The 19,884-nt window shown below is 41.3% G+C and overlaps 1 protein-coding gene across 2 annotated transcripts in view; it reads right to left on the bottom strand.

Moving 5' to 3' along the window:
• Nucleotides 1-19,884, bottom strand: part of CLCN4 (chloride voltage-gated channel 4) — a 39,949-nt gene that overhangs the window by 13,844 nt on the left and 6,221 nt on the right. For both annotated transcript variants that reach the window (XM_027675154.1, XM_027675156.1), the window contains exons 2-8: nt 14,909-15,060; nt 14,484-14,583; nt 9,637-9,824; nt 4,254-4,376; nt 2,519-2,725; nt 2,346-2,426; nt 1,276-1,821 (exon numbers count right to left, since the gene is read on the bottom strand). In XM_027675154.1, coding sequence (XP_027530955.1) covers nt 1,276-1,821; nt 2,346-2,426; nt 2,519-2,725; nt 4,254-4,376; nt 9,637-9,824; nt 14,484-14,583; nt 14,909-15,052 — 1,389 coding nt within the window. In that variant the 5' untranslated portion in view covers nt 15,053-15,060. The remainder of the gene's footprint in view (nt 1-1,275; nt 1,822-2,345; nt 2,427-2,518; nt 2,726-4,253; nt 4,377-9,636; nt 9,825-14,483; nt 14,584-14,908; nt 15,061-19,884) is intronic.

Here is a 19,884-nt window from a genome sequence, read left to right as displayed (position 1 = left end):
TGGAGAAGACAACTCAAATGTTTGACATGGGCTTGTATGGTGTTTTGTTGTTTTTAGAGAGGAAAGCGTGTTACAACTTTTTAAGTCTGAAAATATACCTTGAGCTTTCTAGAGAACTAAACTAACCACCTCAGCATGGCCCAGAGGCATTAGGACTGATAACAGCAGATGCTATATCCTACACCATATAGTGTTAACTTTGCTAATACAGTTGGGATTGAGTCTTCCAGATTTAGTGGGTAAAGCTATTTTGTCTGTTTTTTTACAAAATAGTTGAAACTGTCAACTGCTTTTAACATATTTTAAATACATAGGATAAATAAAGAACCAAATGTCAAATAAAGAAGCAAAGTTTTTAAATGAACAAGCATAATAACGGGCTGCCAGCCATAAATCTGTTTCCAGAGTGAAGGGCTAAAAGATGGATCCTCAGTTCAAGTGTAGTGTTCAAGAGAAAGATGAGATACTTCAGCTTTGAGTACAGTATAAAATATAATGTAGAACCCAGAAAAACTTCCCATCATCTGCTGCCATCAGATACAGAACTAAGTGCTCAGATAATAGGAGATGTAGACAGACAGATATGTGTTTTTTATGGGCTCTAGCAATCAGATATATAGAGCTCACCAAAAACATCTTAGTATATATTGAAAGCTTGGATAAATTGTTCTTGAACCTTTTGTCATTCATTTAGGGGGAGGAGGAGTTGTTGAAAGAAAAAGTTGCAAATCCAGAATAATCAAATCATATATCTATTAGTCTCCCATTCATTCCCTCTTTTTTCCAAGCTACAGTTCTTAAAAATAGACCTTTTCAGATACTTTTATATTTTTGTGATGCTTTAAATGTGTAAAATAGTCAATTTAAAATTATTAATTCCCTGAGAATAGCTACCTTGAGTCACATTAAGACATTAATCTAACAAGACAAATAACAATGTAAATAGTCCATCTCCATGACAGAGCTAAAAAACAGCCGCAGTGGGAATCATCTTGAATTTGCTTATTGGCAACAGCAGATTTAAATTCCCATACAGACTTCTTCTTCACCTAACAAAAGTACAGAAGGTGGAAAAGCAGGGCTCATCTCTCTGCTGCGACAGGGGCCCGCAGAGCAAGGTGCTGGCAGGCAGGTGAGCCAGCAGCATCTCAGCAGCACCCACGTGCTGGGCGTAAGTCAGAGGCACACAAGCCCTGCCAGCCAGACCAAGGCTGCCAATGGCAACCCTTCTGTGCCTTGTGCTCACGACAGCTTCTGCACTTGTCCCCAACTTACCTTCATTCCAAAAGTGAATATCGTGATGACAATTTTAAACACCAAAGCCAAGGCGAGCTGCCACATGGCAGAGTAGACTCCAGGGCCGGCAGGTCTGTCAGGAATGTCATCCACTGGCCGGGTCATGTTGGGGTCATTGATGTAGTCACAGAGCTGTGAGGACTCCAGGGCCCCACAGTCATTGAAGAGCTCCGAGATCAGCTCGCTGGTGCTCCTCCGTGTGTAGGGATTGGGGTAGGCGATGATGGCAGTGATGGCTGTAATCACTATGACCTCCAGCACTGGGTATTTCCCAAGTCTGGTGGTTTTTCGCCTCCTGCACCAAGCGATGTTGCATCGGATAAAGAGGGTGCCCCAGAGGCCCCCAAAGACGCCGAGTAGGATGAAGGGGAAGAGCTCGGCCATGTACCAGGGGGTGTGGTACTCCACGTAGAACAGGACCAGTCGGCTGTTCCCAAAAGGATTGATGGACCTCAGTGTGAAGGCAGCCACAAGAGCAGCGAAAAATGACCTCCAGAGGGTTTTCAGAGGAAAGTAATAGCTGACCTAAAACCAAGAAGAGACCATAAACATTTCACGGAGTGTGACAGAGGGTGCTCCTTTTAACTGCCATCCCCACCTGTTTCATTTTACTTCACTGGGAGCACTAGTCCTTACCACAACCAGAATATGTTCACAAAGGTATTAGATAAGGCATTTTCAGATTTCAGACAGGGAGCAGCAACTAGTTAAAAATCAATAAATCTAAATTCAGAGTTGCTGTCTAGAGAGTATTAGATGGATGCTTGACAGCTTGGCCCATGCATCAGCATGCGGAAAGCTGGAGAAAGCTCAGCCCAGAGACACGTTTCCAAATTGAATTATCTAATTTGTTTCCAGAAAGCCAGTGCTGCTCTGCTACTCAAATTAGGCTAAAATATCTGGTTATTTCTTATTACTGGAAATCAAAGGTTGTTTTTGCTTTAGAAGAAAAAATAAGCATATAAATACTTGAAAAAAAAAGAGTAATCTTAGAAAAAAGTGTCAAATGAAAATATATTTATTGAAGCGAGTGAACTTCCAGGTCTCACCTCTTCCAGACTGAAAAGCACACCTCCAATTGGAGCCCCAAAGGCAACAGAAACTCCTGCAGCGGCTGCAGCTGAAAGCACCTACAAAACAAATGTTTACATACAAGGCATGAGTCCTTTGAAGCCCCGAGTAATCAGACAGGGAAATTAGAGATAACGTGAGCCAACCTCACCTCTCTTCTCTTTCCTTCATTCTTGCTGTACTTTGAGAAGAGGCTGCTGAAGAAGTTTCCGCAGCAACAGGCCACGTGGACTAACGGCCCCTCTTTCCCAAGGCTGAGGCCTGAAGATACCACCAGAACCAAGGTGACTGTTTTGATTAAAAGCGTCCACTTTCCCAGGTAGCCCCTAATAATGAACCCACTCAAGATGGTTTTTATCTGGAAAGCAGGAAGAACATGTTGAAGAGATGAAGAAACCTTTTCTACTCTGAACTTTCAAATGGAGTTAAAACTCCAGTGGAGTTTAAAAAGTTGCAGACTGCTTGAAAAGAGACAGTGATGGAGAGAAAGAAACCACAGGTAGGGCAGCTTTCCCACAGCAATATCTGAGCAGGGGTTAAGCAGACCACACTTTTACTGCTGTTATGGGTGGTCCCCATAACAGTCAGTAAGGACTCTCACAGAGATCAATAGAAATATGAAACTCTTATATATCTCCTTGGCTTACAAGATCAGAGTTAAACTAGACTCAACTTTAACAAAGCAGGAAAAACAGCAAATAAACAACCACAGGCTTTTTCCAGTTAAAACACATAAAAAAGTTCTAAATATTTGGAATTGCTGCACTACAAAAGCATGCAAGTATGATGAAATGAGAAAGTCTGAAAGATCTTATTTTGATGCTTTTTCTCCTAATTTTGCGTGTGATTGGCTAGGATAGAGCACAAGGCATGTGCATGCTACACAGGATGGGATTTGGGTTTGGACTCTAGGCCTGGAAATGGGCTGGAGCTGAGCATCACCTCACATGAGGGATTTACCACTCAGAAACTAGCTTTACAGTTAACTATGAAAAGTTTTTAAACCCATAGATATATCAAACATGTAACAAAGACACACATGACTACTTTGAAACATGAAAATTATTTAAATATTTCAAATTATTTGAGGTAGGGTTTTTTAAAACATTTGGATGCTTTTCTTAGAGATCAAGAACAAAAGTATGCCAAGATTTCTAAAATTTGGGCTGTTGATTCTCTCTGCCAGATTCCTAAATAACACTTCCAGTGGTTCCATAGCACTTTTAACAAAAGACTCTTCTGATTTCAAAGATTTTGAGTAGCTCTGCTGATTGAATTACAAGGTTTTTCATTCTAACAGCTTAAATATGGACTGAGATTCAATACGTAAAATATTGAAAATCAAGTAGATATTTCGGCTGCTATAATGCTGTCATTCTGGCATAATGTAGATGACATTGTGTACAGGGACACAATTTGCAAAAGATGTGCACCAGACACGTTTCAGGCATTCCAAATGATGGGCACCTCAGGAAACCTTAATTTTGTAGCCCTCCCTCTTCTTTTTATTTTGCTTTTATTTAGAGCCTAGCCTAGAAAATAACTGGTTTTGTAACTGACCCAAGTAATTTAATTCAAGGAAAATTCTATATAATCTTCTAGTGAGTATGTGTCTCTTCGAGACGTTGATTTTTATTTCAAGCTCTGGCAATGAACAAGTATGTGCATTAACCTGTCACGGTGACCTTCAAATACTTTATACTATGAAAAATTTAGATGAGCACCATAAAAGCACAGACAAAGGAATGAAGTCAGATGAGATGGAAAGACAATTTTCTTGTTTCTATGCTATCTCATAGTATAGTTCTGGAACGGGAAAAGGTGGTAAATCATCATTTTTTTGTTTTGTTTGGTACTTGGATATTCATGCACAAAGAGAAACTCACCTCTGGGATTCCAGAGCCACAGGCATAAGGAGCAAACACTCTGACCAAAGAGACTGCCAGGAAAGCAAAACATAGAGCCCACATAATGTACAGAAAATAGTTTAGAATGTAAGCACTTGCACCCTAGAAAAATAACAGTAACAAACATTGTTAGACCAATGCAGATTGGCAAATCTCACACTTTTACTAGGGATCATGATGGCACAGAGCCTGATCTTTTCATTTACATGTTAACTGTGGCTTTTCCTCAGGAAGGACAAATAACTTTATATACTCCAACAATTTTATTACTCATGGAAAGAAGCAGCATACTAATATACACATAACCTAGCCCATACAGTCTGTTTGCAAGGGACCCAAACACCGCAAGCTGAGCATCGTACAGGAAAAAAATTAAACTAACCTACAAAAAGTTCCAAAACATCAAACAAGTATGTCATAAGGGCAGAAGCAGTTGGTAATAAAAAGGCACCTAATGAAGGAATTTGATGTGTTCATCCCATGGTGGAGGATAGGGGATGTGACCCTGATATATCTTTGTCTGAGGGCTGGTATTCAAAGGTCATTTCTCCATGCAGATGCTAATCTTTTCAAATGAAATGTGTGTATATCATTAGCCAGTTCAGTTCACAAATAGGAATGATAAAACCATAAATAAATCCTTTCCTTCTATATGATGCTGTCTGTGATAGGGTTGAAAACAATTTGAAAACACCATAGTTTGGCAGAACCCACTCAGACACACCTCAGTCAATTTTGCGCTGATATTTTAAAAGCATTCCAGTCAGGAATAAGCCTGTCTTCAAACTGAATAGCTTTACTTTTCTGAGATAATGGACATGCTAATGATCATTAACAACGGTTGACTATGCAGTGCCATAGTGAAAGCACTAGTCAATAGTGACCTTCAGGTTTTCTACCTGTCTCCAGTGGTCAAGTCGAAACTTTTGTTAAAAGATCTGCCTTAGGATACCTCTTCCTCTTCTCATGCATAATTTTTTTAGAATAATTTCAAAAACCCTACCTACACAGACAAAAGAGAATCTAGTCAGAGGCATCAAATTGATACAAGGAGCTTAAGCCTTCAAACAATATCCTCTAGCAACATGACACTACAGAACAAAAAACTGATATGGACCTCAGTCATGAATTGGTATGAATCCTTCACCTGTAAGTGAACTCTTCCTACCGGATGCAATTCCAGCTGCTCAAGAACATCGGGGCCCCTGTCTTTGCTCTGCAGGACAGCAGCCTGGATATCAACATTACGATAAATCAAGCAGGAAAACAGGCATTAATCAGTTGTATCATGTCTTCAGTTAACAGAGCTGGCCAAGCCCTGTTCCCAGTCATAAAAAACCTAGAGCTGAGAAGTCTCCCTGTTTTCAAGCCTGCAAGGAATCAACCTTTAACAGCATGGATGTTTGCTAGTTTAATTTTCTAGGTCTGCCCAAATGAAAATACAGTAAGGAAACCACTGCCCTTATCCTTATGGGTATATTTGAAAGAAGTGCAATTTGTTAAGGTCCTCTTGTGCTTGCTGAAGTTGGCAGCTGGCTTTGCTGATAACAGCAGAAGAGCAATACAATATTATCCCCCGGTGCCCTGAGACTAAGCAGTCATGGATCCCACACTTGCAGTGATTGACATCCAGCTGTAGTAACCATGGATCTTTGTTGCTACAGCTGAAGACAGCCTCGTGAATGTCTTCTCCTAGTGCTTTCAATTACAAGCAGCTATGACAATATTTACTCTTCCTCTACAGAAAACTCTGGATATCTTGCCTCAGGGCAAAATCCTCCTGTCAGTGTGAGCCTGGAGTACCTCCAAAGGCGGCCAACGCCTTGATAACAATTTGGCCCTACTACATTGAGCGAAAGCTGTAATTTTGCTTCTAAATTCACTGGAGTCAAATTAACTTTGTTTCTTTTTACTTCTTCTTCTTTCACAACTCAAAAGTCATAAGAAAACTATGTCAGCTCGTTACTGCAATCACATATACACCTACAGCTCTGTGGCAGGACCCCACAAGAGTCCGTATGGCCAGTTCAACCTTATCCCTTGGGACAACTTTCATTGTTACATTTTCCAGATATCTGGCATTCTTCAGGTTCAACTGCAGCAGTTTCTAATGATTAATAATATGAAAACCTTTGGGAAGTGAAGTAGCAGTAAGTCAGTATAGCAAATGGCTCATTTCTTATCCACTATGTGCCATTACTAAGGCCCTGAATCAGCAGAAGTCTTAAGCATGTATGCTGCAATCAGAGACCAAAACAGCTCACCAGGAGAGGTGATCCTGCTATGACCTTTCCCACTAGTGGCTTGGAAGACTCACCCTGGAAGCAATAGTAAAGAAGCAAGTAGGGAAACTGAGAAAAACTTTGTCTTTTAGTTTGCAAGACCAAGCAATATTTCAGATCTGGTGTCAGTCTAGTTTAGATACAAATGGAACACAATCGAAAATAACCCTTGCAAATTCAGAATACTGAAAGAAACCACATGCCTCAGGATGCCATACAACGTATGTTTTCTCCAGAGGCTCACAGCTCTACCCTTACTCTATGGGGCATCTCACGGTTTTCAGACTCCTTCCTACGGGTGTTACAGCAGTGCATCTCCTCAAGACTGACAGATTCAAGGCTGCAAAATTGAGAACGGGGTTCCAGGTATAGAGGGGTTTCCTTGTCTTGCAGGTCTCAGCTTCATGACAGGAGATAGAGGAGCTCTGGGATGGGAATACAGTCCATTGCTGGGTCCAGTGTCATGATCCATGGAAGACACGGTCCTTTCCTCTACCCCGGACAGGCGTCAGAAATGGAGTCCTCAGCTCCTGTGAAGTTGAGGTTGGGACCAAACTGTATCTGCAGAACAGGGAAGGTCCACGTCACCAGATACTGGCCAGAGATCTGAACTGAGTGACATCTGATAAGCTTTTGATCTGCCAGTGAATTTGAGGTTTTGAAACTCTCTCACATCGAAAAACCCTCTTCCCCTGCTCTTTGGAAGTCATTCAGGACCAGAGGGCTGAAGAGTATAACTGACCTACAAAACAGTGTTTAGGGAAGAAAACATAGCCTGGTAGGTGTCTAGTGTGCTATTATATTTTCCATAATAAGTTGTATCAAGCCTCTGCTTTGGGCTCATTTTATAGGAGCACTAGAATAGAAACATTTTTCAAGAGATGCCATAGGAAATGTCACAATTCTCAGTGAAAACATATGTACAGAGTTTATCACAGCCATAAATTGGCAAAACCACAAGGAAGAACTGATCTAAATCTCAGTCCTCAAAATGTCAAATTTAGTTGGCTATGATGAGAAAGAATCACAGTCATGCATAAAAAAAGAAGACATGTCTAACTGGAGTACCTTTAGGGAAACTGTTCTAAATACTTTTTGCCTAAAGTGTGCTCCAGTGCACACTCCTGTTTTATAGGGCTGTTATGTAAATGTCAGGCACAAAGTGAAACAACATAGAAAAAGCAAAGGCAAAATTATTCTGAAACTCAGTCAAGTTCAGTGTATTTTGATACCTGCTAGAGTCCTCTACTACTACAGGAACCATATCATGCAGAACTTGTAAGCCTTTTTCTATGAAACTGAATTTTTACTTTCCATATTCACATTTTTGTTGGGCTTTGCTTGGGATTTCAGTGTAATAGTAAAAGACAGCTATGAGATTAAAATTTACAGCATCCATCAGACCATGGCAGCCAGGAACCCACAGATCTTAGAGGTCCATTTGTTCTTAGAAAGAACTAAGTCAAGATGAACCTTTTTTTCATACTTTGACAGTGCACCGGGGATGAGAAGCCCAATTTGAATACAAAGTGAGTAAAGTTTCACAGTGCCTACCTTGCTGATACCTCTCCTATAGGCCATGGCATACAACAGTTGTGACTGCTGCTTTCAAAGAGCATATGAAAGCAATAAATTTTCTCAAGGATATGAATTGTTTATATATTTCAGCCAGAGTAACAGCATGTCAAACACATGCACAGGATTTCCAAATCCCCTAACAATTGCAACAGTCTCCTCTTTTTTCCCTTCCCACATTTTTTTGTTCTCTTAAATTACAGCATCGTCCCCAGTCCTGCAGCTTTATACCAGAGTAATATTTCTTCGCTGTCGCAAAGACACAACCACCCAAACTACCTGCTGATAAAAACCAGGGTGAACCTAGCAATCCTCTGGCAGAGAAAAACTCGACACTGTGACTGGCAACTGTGCTGAGAGATTTTTGCCTCTGATTATGTGGTGGGAATATTCAGGAATAGTGAGCACCCCACTACTTCCATTATGATTAGTTAGTGGAAACTATTGAAAATTGAGCTATACATATTCACAAACACTCTCATCTAGTACTACTTGTACTATAAACCTAAAGCAGCACTGAAGGGAACATGAGTGACACACTTGTAAGGCAATGAAGGTGTCCTCCAACACTGCAAGACCAGACTACGTCCACATTGGGAGAAGATCTCAGACAACCTCTCCCACCTCCATGTCATATTCAGTTTTTGTCAGATTCAAGTCAGCTGCAGAAATGAGGAGGAGAGAGGGATTTAAGACAATAACTCTGCCAAAAATTTGACCTGTGAAGGGATCAATTTTATTAAATACATTGAATAACTTAGGTTGAAAATAAAATGTCTTTTTTGTATTTTTTTAATGTGCCATCTGCTAAATGGTATATAGAAAGGCTTCTTTCAATTGTCTTCAAAATGAAAATTTCACCTGCTTTGCTTTGAAACAGCATTCTTTGTCCTTAAAATTACTACCATAAAAAAAAGTAAGAAAAAAAACTTAAAATATAAGTTTCATGCCAGTCCAGATCAGCTTTTTCCCTTCTTGTCCTCTACCCCTGCAAATCTTTCACTTTTGCCAGCTTTGGGTGCTAGCTAAATATCATTATGCCTGATAGAGAAAATGATTGCAAGGGATAAAAGCAGTTCTTATGCAGCTCTCTCTACTACTCACAGCATCTGACTACATAAAAATCCATCTGCAATCCTGAAAATTTCCTCTTAAATGTATTTGTCAGTGCTCATCTTTTTTTGTCCCATAAAATTGTGTCTGAAAGGGAAAAAAAAAGGGCAGCTCAGGTCCCCTGGTGATTATGTTATGCATATGATGAAACCCTTTTAGTTTAATACTGATATAAAGAGAGTACAGTCTCACAGTTTTCCACTTTCCATTACACTGAAACAATAGGATCTCTTCCAAGTTAAGCAGATTGCTTGTGGAAATGTCTTTTTTTGCAGTGTGCTCAGTTCATTACTTTCTCTTTCAGAGAAACTCTCTGGAGGGAACATCAGCAAGTATGAAAAAAGGGCATTGCCTGGCCTGCTGTGACCCCAAACTAATCAAGTCTCTCGTACCTCAGACTGGTTTACAAGAAGTTCAGACCATTTCTGCCACAGGGGACATTTGTCCCTGTCATCGAATGTGGTTTCATTAGACGTCCAGCAGCACTGCTCATGGCTGTACCAGAAGGCAGACAGACAGACACCCTCCTTCAGGTCTGTCATCCAATCCACAGCTAAATCTATCACTCCGGCTAATGTGCCTGGGAAATGAAATGCAGAAAAAGAAATACTGGCATTAAAAAATATCAAGGTGCAAGGAAAATATCTTTTGTTTTAATATTGGGAGGGGGGGAAGTGATTTGGGGAAGTAGAATTCTTTGGGGACACCTCACTGCAGTCCTCCAGTACCTAAAGGGAGCTTATAAGAAAGATGGAGACAGACTTTTTAGCAGGGCCTGTTGCAACAGGACAATGAGTAATAGTTTTAAGCTAAAAGAGGGTTGGGTTAAACAAGATATGAGGAATAAGTTTTTTACAATGAGGGTAGTGAAACACTGGAACAGGTTGCCCAAAGAGGTGGATGCCCCATCCCTGAAAACATTTAAGATCAGGATGGATGGGGCTTTGAGTAACCTCATCTAGTTGAAGATTTCCCTGCTCATTACAGTAGGGTTGGACAGATGACCTTTAAAGGCCCCTTCCAACCCAAATTATTCTATGACTCAATAAATACAAATCTACCAAAGAACTGGGGGAATTAACAAGTTTGTCTGACCCTCAATGCTTTCTCATAAGCTTTTATTTTAAACATTATCATTTTCATAGTGACTGATGGCCAAATAGGGGAGGCATAACCAATGTCAGGCCTGATCCTGCAGCCTGTCCCAGGCAGGTGCACGACCTGGCTGAGATACCGAGGACTTCATGTGGGGTCTCTATACACATACTAAGCTGCAGGTCTCAAACCACGCTGTGTATTTCAGGGGTAGTGGAGGAGAAGGATAGGTTTGTTCTCCTATAGCCTTTCTGGTCCCAACACAGCAACCTTTCAGAAGGATGATTTCATTACAGAGACAACATGGATGCCGAATTTTGACTCATGAACTTAACAGAATGGGGCTTTCCATGTGTGTGTACATTCATCAGCAATCTGGACATGCGGAATAAAATTATCCTTCAAATCCTCCCTGTATCAAACCAACCTTTATTTCAGCCTTTCCCCAGAAATTACACAGAGCTACAGTGACACCCGGTGGCCACCAGACACAGACACCGGTAAAAATGCTGTGCCCAGATACAAAAAAGAAAAATTCTAATTTTCTAGGGCATTTGCTCATCAGTGATAACAATTTGCCCCAGCATCAGCTCCCTGAAAGCAGATGGGTCCCCAAAAATGCAAGAAGAGCAGGAACAGGAGGCTGGGAGCAGCCAGAACACAGATCTGCGCTCTGTCCTATGTCCATACTTTCTGGGAAGAATTAAATCACCAACTTATAGAAGAGTCATTTAGTGTTTTCCAAATCCCTCTCATATAAAGTGGAAAGCAGAATTCATATTATCTTTATAAATAATCATTAATATAATTTCACAAAACCAGTAATGGATTTGAACAGAATTTATCAGTGCATTTCTGTAGGACTAAAACACTGAGGGAGGGGAAGCTCTGGAAAATGCAAACTGGTTTGGTTTTATGTTTCCAAAACTTTTAGCTTCATGGCTCCTGCTAAGAATGTAATTACATGAAGCAGGAGTGGGGGCTGATCCCCTTTCCTCTAGCAGCTGAGGCACACAGGTGGGTCCAAGAACTGCTTTATTTGACCTGGAACTAAAGTTTTCTGCTTTTCATTTCTGTAAAAGGGGGATGGGAAATATATTTCAAATAACTCAGGCAAGTGGAACCTGGTTTTAGTTCCAAGGAATGAAAAAAACACCAGTCTTCACAGAGTCTTACACGTAAGCATATCTTCTTACACCCTTAAGAAGGATACTGGCAAGGATTGGTCACTAGGGTAGCAGTGAAGACTTTTTGTTATATGGAAATAATCTGAAGAACTATACAGGTATACTAGACAGGATCACACATAAAAGAAAGGCTGCACAGCAGAGTGGTGACGTCTGTACCAATTATTTTCTTTCATGAAGACCCTCCCTTACTCTCGTTTACTCTCTTCCGTTTTTCCCAAGTTTCTACGGAACCATATTCTTAGATGATGATGAATCATTGTGTCGCTAGCAACTTCAGATTGCATAGCTTCCTGAGTCTTGCAGTAAGCTCTAAATTCTTCTCCAATTTTCTGAAAGTTTCAGGAAACAAAGAATCCTCATCCCTTGGACATGAGCACCAAATGCTGTGCCTCTTGAATCTCTTGATGGATCTTTAGCATTCTCTGTAGTTACCCCTATCTTCAAAGTTCACATTACTCTTAACCAGGCAATGCATATTAATGCTACCTAGCAGAAGGTGTAAAGGAAGACAGGCTTTTGACATTATTTTTCCCAATAAAGTCAGTAAACATAATGAAGACCAAACATTCAATTTTCTCATATAAAAAGCTCACAGGAACCTCAGCACCTCTAAGACTTAATTATGCAGCTCATATAATCCCTTTTGCCAAATACTTTGTGATCCACAGAAGGAGGAAAAAGCTACATGCCATATACTACACGTATTCCAGAGAAGAACCAAGATTTACTTGCTCAGTGCAGCCACACATGCACAGAGCAACAGAGCCCAATGGCAGGAACACTGGAGAACAAGGATTTCTCTGTTCGACCTCAAAGGCTTGTGTTGACTGTGGAGGTGCTGCCTTTGAGGTATTGCACAATCTGAAAGATACAGTTGACAAAATTGGTGGGATTTAGGCTTGTAGATCAGTTAAGATCACTTCAAACTCCTGGCTGGGTAAATCTCCCAAGAGCATTCGGAAACATGTTGGAAACTTTGGCCCCTGCCAGCCCATTCCCCATGAGTCCCATCTTGCTGCTCTCCATCCCCAGCACAGAGGCAGCAGGGTCAGGATGTTCCACGGGACCCTCACACCCTGGGTACTGCTGCTGCTACTTTCCTCTTTCTCTCCCAATCCTTGCCACAATTTCTCCTTGCCTTTGGTAATGTGTGGACCCAGCTGCCCAAGAGTTCACCCAGTGTCCATGTGGCTGAGCCACTGCTCTCTGTGGAGCAGTGGTAGCTTCTGCCTGTGCAGCAAAGAGGAACCATGGAGGAGCCAGGCTGGTTCATGCAACCTGGGTGACCATATAGGTACCCTCATGGCAGGCTCTCCTCTCTGAGCAGGCAATACAAGCAATACTTCAAGTAGAGAGGAAAACAACATGAGGTGCCTCTTGATGGCACCATCAACCTCACCTCCTCCCTCCCCAAACCTGGCTAAGAAACCTCATCCATTCATCAATTATTCCCTCCCACACTCAACAAAGGGGTGTTGACCCCTTGCTGAGGCTGAGGTGATGACTCTCCATCTTTGCCCTGTCCCAGAAATGCTGAAGGCACAGAGCACGTGTGTCATTTCAATGGCAGGGCTCAGCACAGGCCATGGGTAATTTTTGTTCTCTGGTGGATTCACAAGTCCTTGTCCCAGTGTAAAAAATTACTAACTTGGCTTGACTCCTTGAGGTAAAACTTATTGCTCTGCACGCTTGTCATTGAAAAGGCTGCAGAAGCTAACAGAACTCAGCTGCAGCATATCCTCAACCTCCATTCCCAAGCTGGAGGTATCAGCATTGGATCTTATCTGAGGTCAGCAGCTCTGGTTTTTGACAACATTTAGGATTTCGGCATAAGGTTTCATTGCAAACTGGAACTGAATCAAACCTTCTGGGATATTTTTACTAAAATGGGAATGTGTGCATGTATACCACATTCTCTGCATGAGCCAGGGGATTACTGAGGTCACTAGAGCCCTGAAGGGCTTGCTCTTACTTATTTGCAAGCAGAATTCTCCTTCCCAGGTGAGGCCAACCCTGGCCTTCAGGTAAGGTTCAGCAGCCCTGGTAGTACACAGTCTATCAAACTCTCTTCCCATCTCACCCTCCCACCAAAGCTTTTGTGGAAATAATTACATGTCTACAAAATAACATAATTTGTTATTTCAGCAGTGTTTTCTCGAGAACTTCACTGGTACTTCTGAGGCTCCTAACAACTGCAATAAAAATGTTGATTTGACAGATGCTGAGAAGTAAATTCTCATCACTCCTTGGAAATTGTGAAACTTCACATCATGCTTTTACCAAGCAGCATGACAGAAGAGCACCCTGACCTCACTGAAAAAGCATAAAAAATGGCAGCTGTCTCAACTTGGTAAGAGAAGTGCAGCTTTCCAAGATGTGTTTAACTGAGGAGAAGACAGGAGAAATTGAGGAAATTAATGAATTTGCCATGTGAGTTTGAGCAGGCTGTTAAATATGTAATGTCTGTCTGGCCTGGAAGCAGATCTGAAACTGAGTCTGAAACTGTATTTTGCCTTCACACATATATAAAGAAGATAACCCAGTGGATACGGCAATTTATAAAGCTTCCCTTTGAGTGTCCACAACCAACATTTTCCCCACATCATATTTTCTATTTGCAAAATTAAAGTAAGTGATGACAAGAAAAAAAATCCTACCAGTAAAATTTACTTCTGTAAATCAAAGATTCAGAAAGTCAAAGTAGCCCACTGAGCGTGAAGCAAAAGCAATAGAAAAATCCCTCTACTGGTGAACAACATTTTTTCTAGGTCAGCACTCAGCGGGAGATTTGCAAGTGGGTATATTTACTAGGGATCACAACTGCATGGATGGAAAGCTGTCTTTTTAGCTTGAAGCATCAGTGGAGAGACAAGGAAGTAAAAAGAGAAGGAGCTGCACTGCAACAACTTGGGTGGGATGGTTCAGGCATAACTGTAGCGCTAACGCAAATGTACCTGCCAGTAGTCCTATGAGAAGCATTACAACCCATCCTGACCAGGCATCCAGCAAACTCTTGATGAACTCCCATATGGATTCTTTACTTTTGCTTGTAATCTGAAATTAAACACAGATATGTTGCTGATTCAGGCTGACACAGTTTTAGAGTACAATGTTTAAAATAATTAAACTCCCAGACTGTGTACACAATTTCTCTACTCCCCACTGTCCCAATCACTTTTTTAGAGTTGCTCTGCTGATTAAGTTGCAGCAACCCTTTCATATTCACAAACTCAAGACATCCCACATCCATATTTTTAGAATTCCTCCTCAAGTCATACAACAAGACATGAAGCAATAACTTTGGAAAACTGCTTGTTTTCCTCGCTACCAGGATGGCTGTGACCAGGGACTGTGATGCAACAAAGCCTGACACCATTACCTTTCGATGGCGGTCAGTGTCACGCGATTTCTCTCGCAGCCAGTCAATGGTATGGAAATCTTCATAAGTTCCAACATCAGGGAAAGGCTCATCCAAAAAATCCATTAGGTTGCCCGAACCATTCATGTCGCCTGCATTGACCATATTAGGATCTGTATGTAGAGGAAAAACAAGTATGTCAATAAATTCATGCAAAAATGACTGTTACCTCCTTTAAAAGTCAAGTCCCAAAGTAGTGGCTACTATGACAAGCTCCAGAAAAGGCTGACAACATTCCCGATGAGAGAAGTAGCATGAGACTTTGTTAAATGGGATAGTTTAGAGGGTTGGATTCATACGACTTAACTTCAGCCATCTAAAAGTTTGGTGTCTGGACTGTGGGAACCACCTGGGCTGCTTCTAGAGACAGTGAAAGATAAGTGTAAGGGTGTGTGGCAGCAGAGTGCCTGCTCCTTTAAAGGTATATGGCCAAGGACCTATTTCAATAATAAGCATTCAATAAGCATAATGAGCAAAGGAGAAGCCTGAATAAGAACATTCAGGGACACAAAAGAAATGCAAATGATAAGGGAGGAGTGGTAAGAACCAAACCTGGATCAGGGCATGTGGGAGTGCGAGAATACCTATTCCAGCAAAGTTGTCTGGTTAGGGTTGTTGCCAATTGGAAAACTATGGGGAAAAGAGGGGAAATCAGAATCAAAATATACAGAGACATAGACCTGACAAAGCAAACATGAAGACCACGACCAGAAACAAACCTCACCACTCATACTAATTGAAGAGCTAATAACTGTGTGTCTGCCTCTGGAATACAGGCTCAGCTACTGGTTGAATCTGCACAAGAGAAAGTGGCAGCCATGTCCCCCAGCATGGGCACAGACTCTGGGCCTGTGAGAGCACCAGCAGCTGGGCAGGGGGGTCTTGGGCTGGGGCAGCTGAAGGATGCAGCCGTGTGCTTCTAACAAAGTGTTGCTCTAAAGAGTGGTTAATCCTATCTATCCTAAAATAGGTGCCTGAGAAATGGGATCTTCCACAGAATACCTAAGGTTTGTAATCTGAAATGGCATGCCTAAAAAAGTCTGTTATCATGGAATTACAAGGAAAAAACCCATGAAAAGGCATAAGAAAATTGGGGACAAATACAGACTTTAGAAGTTGTGTAGAACAGATTGCAGAGCCTGTAGCTCCTTGACGGACATGAGACAACTTTTGCTGGTCACTGATGAGGCCAGTATGGTACCAGTGGCTGCTACCAACTTTCCTCCAACAAGTATAGGAATGGGGATGTCACAAGTAAAGAATTTGGATCTTTGAATCTGTGAGGAAATTTCCCAATTCTGTAATTGGAACAGGTAGAAACGTGGCAGATAAGCTTTTAATTGACTGTCCATACACCATGATACTTCGCTCGGCCCCCTTTATTTGCTGCCTTTTTTTCCCCACTCTCCCCATTTTCAACTATTTTACTTGAAATGTCTCCATTTAATTTCTTGTCCTGGTGGGGATTTAGCAGTGTAATAAATGTGAATACTCAGCTTTGTCAATGTCTGCTCTTTGCACTTCACCATGTAGAAATTTTGGATGACAGACAATATGCTGAGCACAAGCAGCTGAAAAAAGCATTATATTACAGGCAGCCAGCAGGTTGCCATTATAACACTAAAGAAGCCCTTTAAAGTGTGGAAATCAAGTAATCTCCAAGTAACCTCGTGGCACATTTGTCTGAAAGAGAATCAAGCAAGGGAGTCGCAGCCTGGGGAAGGAAACTGAAAGCAGAGCAGGTGTCCTACACAGAGCTGTGGAGCACAAACAAGGTGCTGCAGGACCGAGGTGATTTAAAAATCAGAAGTTAAAAGGAGTGACAATTGAGAACAGCGATACTTTGCCAAAGAGGTGAGAGCACACTCCTACATCTGCTAAGTGAAATGAGAATCTGAAGGTGGGATGATGTGGCTGACTGGAGGCAGATTAAGTTACAAGAGGGCCTTGAGCCCAGTGTCTTCCCAGGACTGGAACAGGAAGCTGATATGAGGTGAAAGGATTAGACTGTGCTATTATTTTGTAACACTGTGATATTTTGCAGACCAGTTAATTCACCTTATTCTTCCCATACAGCAAAGAAGGACCTGTAAAGAACATGCAGCTCAGACTGCTCACTTGCACGAGGCAGCCCTAACCCGCTAAATAAACAAACTTCTGGGAACTCTTGTATTGAAAGCTTTGGCAAGTTTTCCTTCATACCACAATAAAATTACCCAACATGCTTGTCATATCACGTAAAAAATAGCTTTTTAAGTATGTTGTCAGTGCCCAGCACATGACAGTATTGTGATAGATAATAGCAGGCCAGACCACAAATATGTAGGATAATTACAATCTCAGCCCGAATCTACCCCAAAAATACGTGCTACACAACACGTCCAGGGAGAGAAAAAATGTGCTAGAGACCACAGGGCCATGGAAGACTAAGAAAACAAATAAGCTTTGAACTCTAGGTAGCATATCAGTACCTGGAAGTTGCAGTGAACTGGATGATTGTCAGCCGTAAAGTTCACTTCGGGTACTATGCTTTTGAAAGAAGAGATGTGATATCAGATTATGTAAAATCCAATTTTGGTAAAAAAAACATAGTTACAGCACTTTTGAACTTAGTACTACTGAGCGTCCATCTTATGTCCTAGCACTAAGCACCATAAGTATCCCTTTCTTTCTCTTTATTTTGCATTTATTTCTCTCGCTTCACTTCAGCATTTGTAAAAATCTACAGAGTTTATTTCAGGACAAGCTAACTTGCCCTCTTAGACAAGCTTGCAGAGATGCCTTCAGTTCTGCCAGCAGAACTGGAGCCTTACTCCAGTTACAGATAATAATTTAATAACTTAGTTACAGATATTTAATACACAAAAATTAAGGGCCAATTAATCTCATTCAAGCTTGAACTGTAGCCAGGTGTACTGCAGCAATACACTCTGGACCCTAAAATCTAGACTGCTTTCATAGCTGAGGAGAGGAAGTGAATTATTTATATTAGAATGAGACAGATTGTTTCCCAGAAGTGATAATTTCTGTTTATTGATCACAAAGAGATGTCAGAGGTAGATGACATCATCTGATCACTACCAATTGAAAAGAAAACACTGCAACATAATCACATGCAGAATTAGTAACAAATGCATCTCCTCACACTTGAGCATCTAAGAGATTTGGATGCTCTGACAGAGCTTATATACACTGAAAGGTGTTAAGTCTTGCTGAGAAATTGTCTGACATATCCATTTTGCCCCTTTATTGTTCCATGTCTTACACGTCCTTGTTGTCCTTCCCACTACTTTTTCAGATGCTGATGCAACATAATTTGTGCAAGGGCTAATATTTCCTGCTTAGTCCCCATATTCTTTTTCTAATAATTTCTGGCATCCCACCAACTTTTCCTAGGGCAGACATCCAATATTTTCACTGAGTAGCCTGCCATGACTCCCTGAGAAACAGCAGCTAGTTTGGAGCCCATCATTCTTACGGACATTTTCCCCTTTGCTTTGCCTTTATCAGTTTTGAATTCCATCAGCCATTTTATTCCCTACAATACAATAGAGAGCCTCTTCAGCTCTTAACAGCCAGCTCTCATTTTTACTGACTAGTTTAGTGTATCTATAACTGAACATTTGTGTCAACACTCTGCTTTAATAATTGCAAATAGGTTCTTTCTAGAAATTGAACTAGAAAACAAAGAAATCTGACTGAACTACATACCTCTGGAACTCAGAGGGTTCAGATTAACAGATTTCCCTGGATTTAGAGCCATGCCAGACTACTGTGATCCTGTAGATGGAGCAAGGTCCTGGCAGGGATCCATTCACAAATCATGAGAGGTCACAGTACTAGTCTGGCACTTGTGCCTCCAGATAGATGCTCTCCTGGCTACCACATAACTCTAGATATCTTCCAGAAATCTTGGGCCAGATGAGCCTGATGGTCAGTCCCTGATCTCCCAACTAGCCATGCCTGGCACACAGTATTTTGAAGCCAGAAAGAAAGAACTGTTAGCCTACGAATGCCAAATGTACGAGAGCAGCTGGAAGTAAGGGCCAAAAGAACAAGTCCAAAGATTAGCCTGTGAAGCTTTATGACTGCAGAAAGCCAGATAATTTTTAAGTAATCACTGAAACCTCCTACATAAATAAAGTCAAGAATAGATTCACGCAAACAGCCTAGAGAAGCCAGAGTGTGAACACTGGGAGCTGCTGATGGACCGGGACATGCCAACAAAGACAGCAGGTACTGCATGGACACAAGCTCTGTTCTGTTACATTTACTCACTTTTGTTCAAGAACCAAAAGGTAGTAGTATTATTATATTTAGGGTCGTGTTTTTTCTGCAAGTCTCACAGTGAGTAAACTCATCATATGATTAGGATCAGCTGTATGATACACTGCAGCTTGGAGGTAAGTTTTATACAAGAGTGATAAATTGCATTTACACTGAAAATGCTGACAAACTCTCAGCTTTAGAGCACTGTTACAGCATGTGCAAATGTGAAAGCCACAGCTAGAAGAGTTCTATCAGTGAACTGACATTCTAGGTAGTATGCTGACTGACTGATCAGATCTGAAATGTATTTGACATGGCAAGAACAGACTAAAACATCCCATGGTTCAAAGGGGCTGAAAAGTAGACTGATGGAAAACAACTCGCTGAACAGTCATCAAAGGAAAAGTCTTGGCCCTGGCCTATTGCTCCTAGACATGCTAGTTCCATGCTATGTTCTCCTCATCCTGTTTTCTGTTTTAATTGGACACATTCACTGAGGCAGGCAGTATGATTTTTAATGCAATTCCAACAAGTTTCAAGTTACTTTCAACAGATCACAGTTACTGAATTACTTCAACGCTTCAAATGTTTCTAGCAGATGAATGTTCACCTGCGTGCTTTCGTCTGTAGGCTGTTTTCCTTGAAGATGGCAGTGGGGATGTTGCTAT

Source organism: Neopelma chrysocephalum, unplaced genomic scaffold, assembly GCF_003984885.1.
Source record: "Neopelma chrysocephalum unplaced genomic scaffold, ASM398488v2 Primary Assembly neopelma1_25, whole genome shotgun sequence".
Lineage (NCBI taxonomy): Eukaryota > Metazoa > Chordata > Aves > Passeriformes > Pipridae > Neopelma > Neopelma chrysocephalum.
The sequence above is the reverse complement of the archived record's forward strand: the minus strand, read 5'-3'. Positions and strand labels throughout refer to the sequence as shown.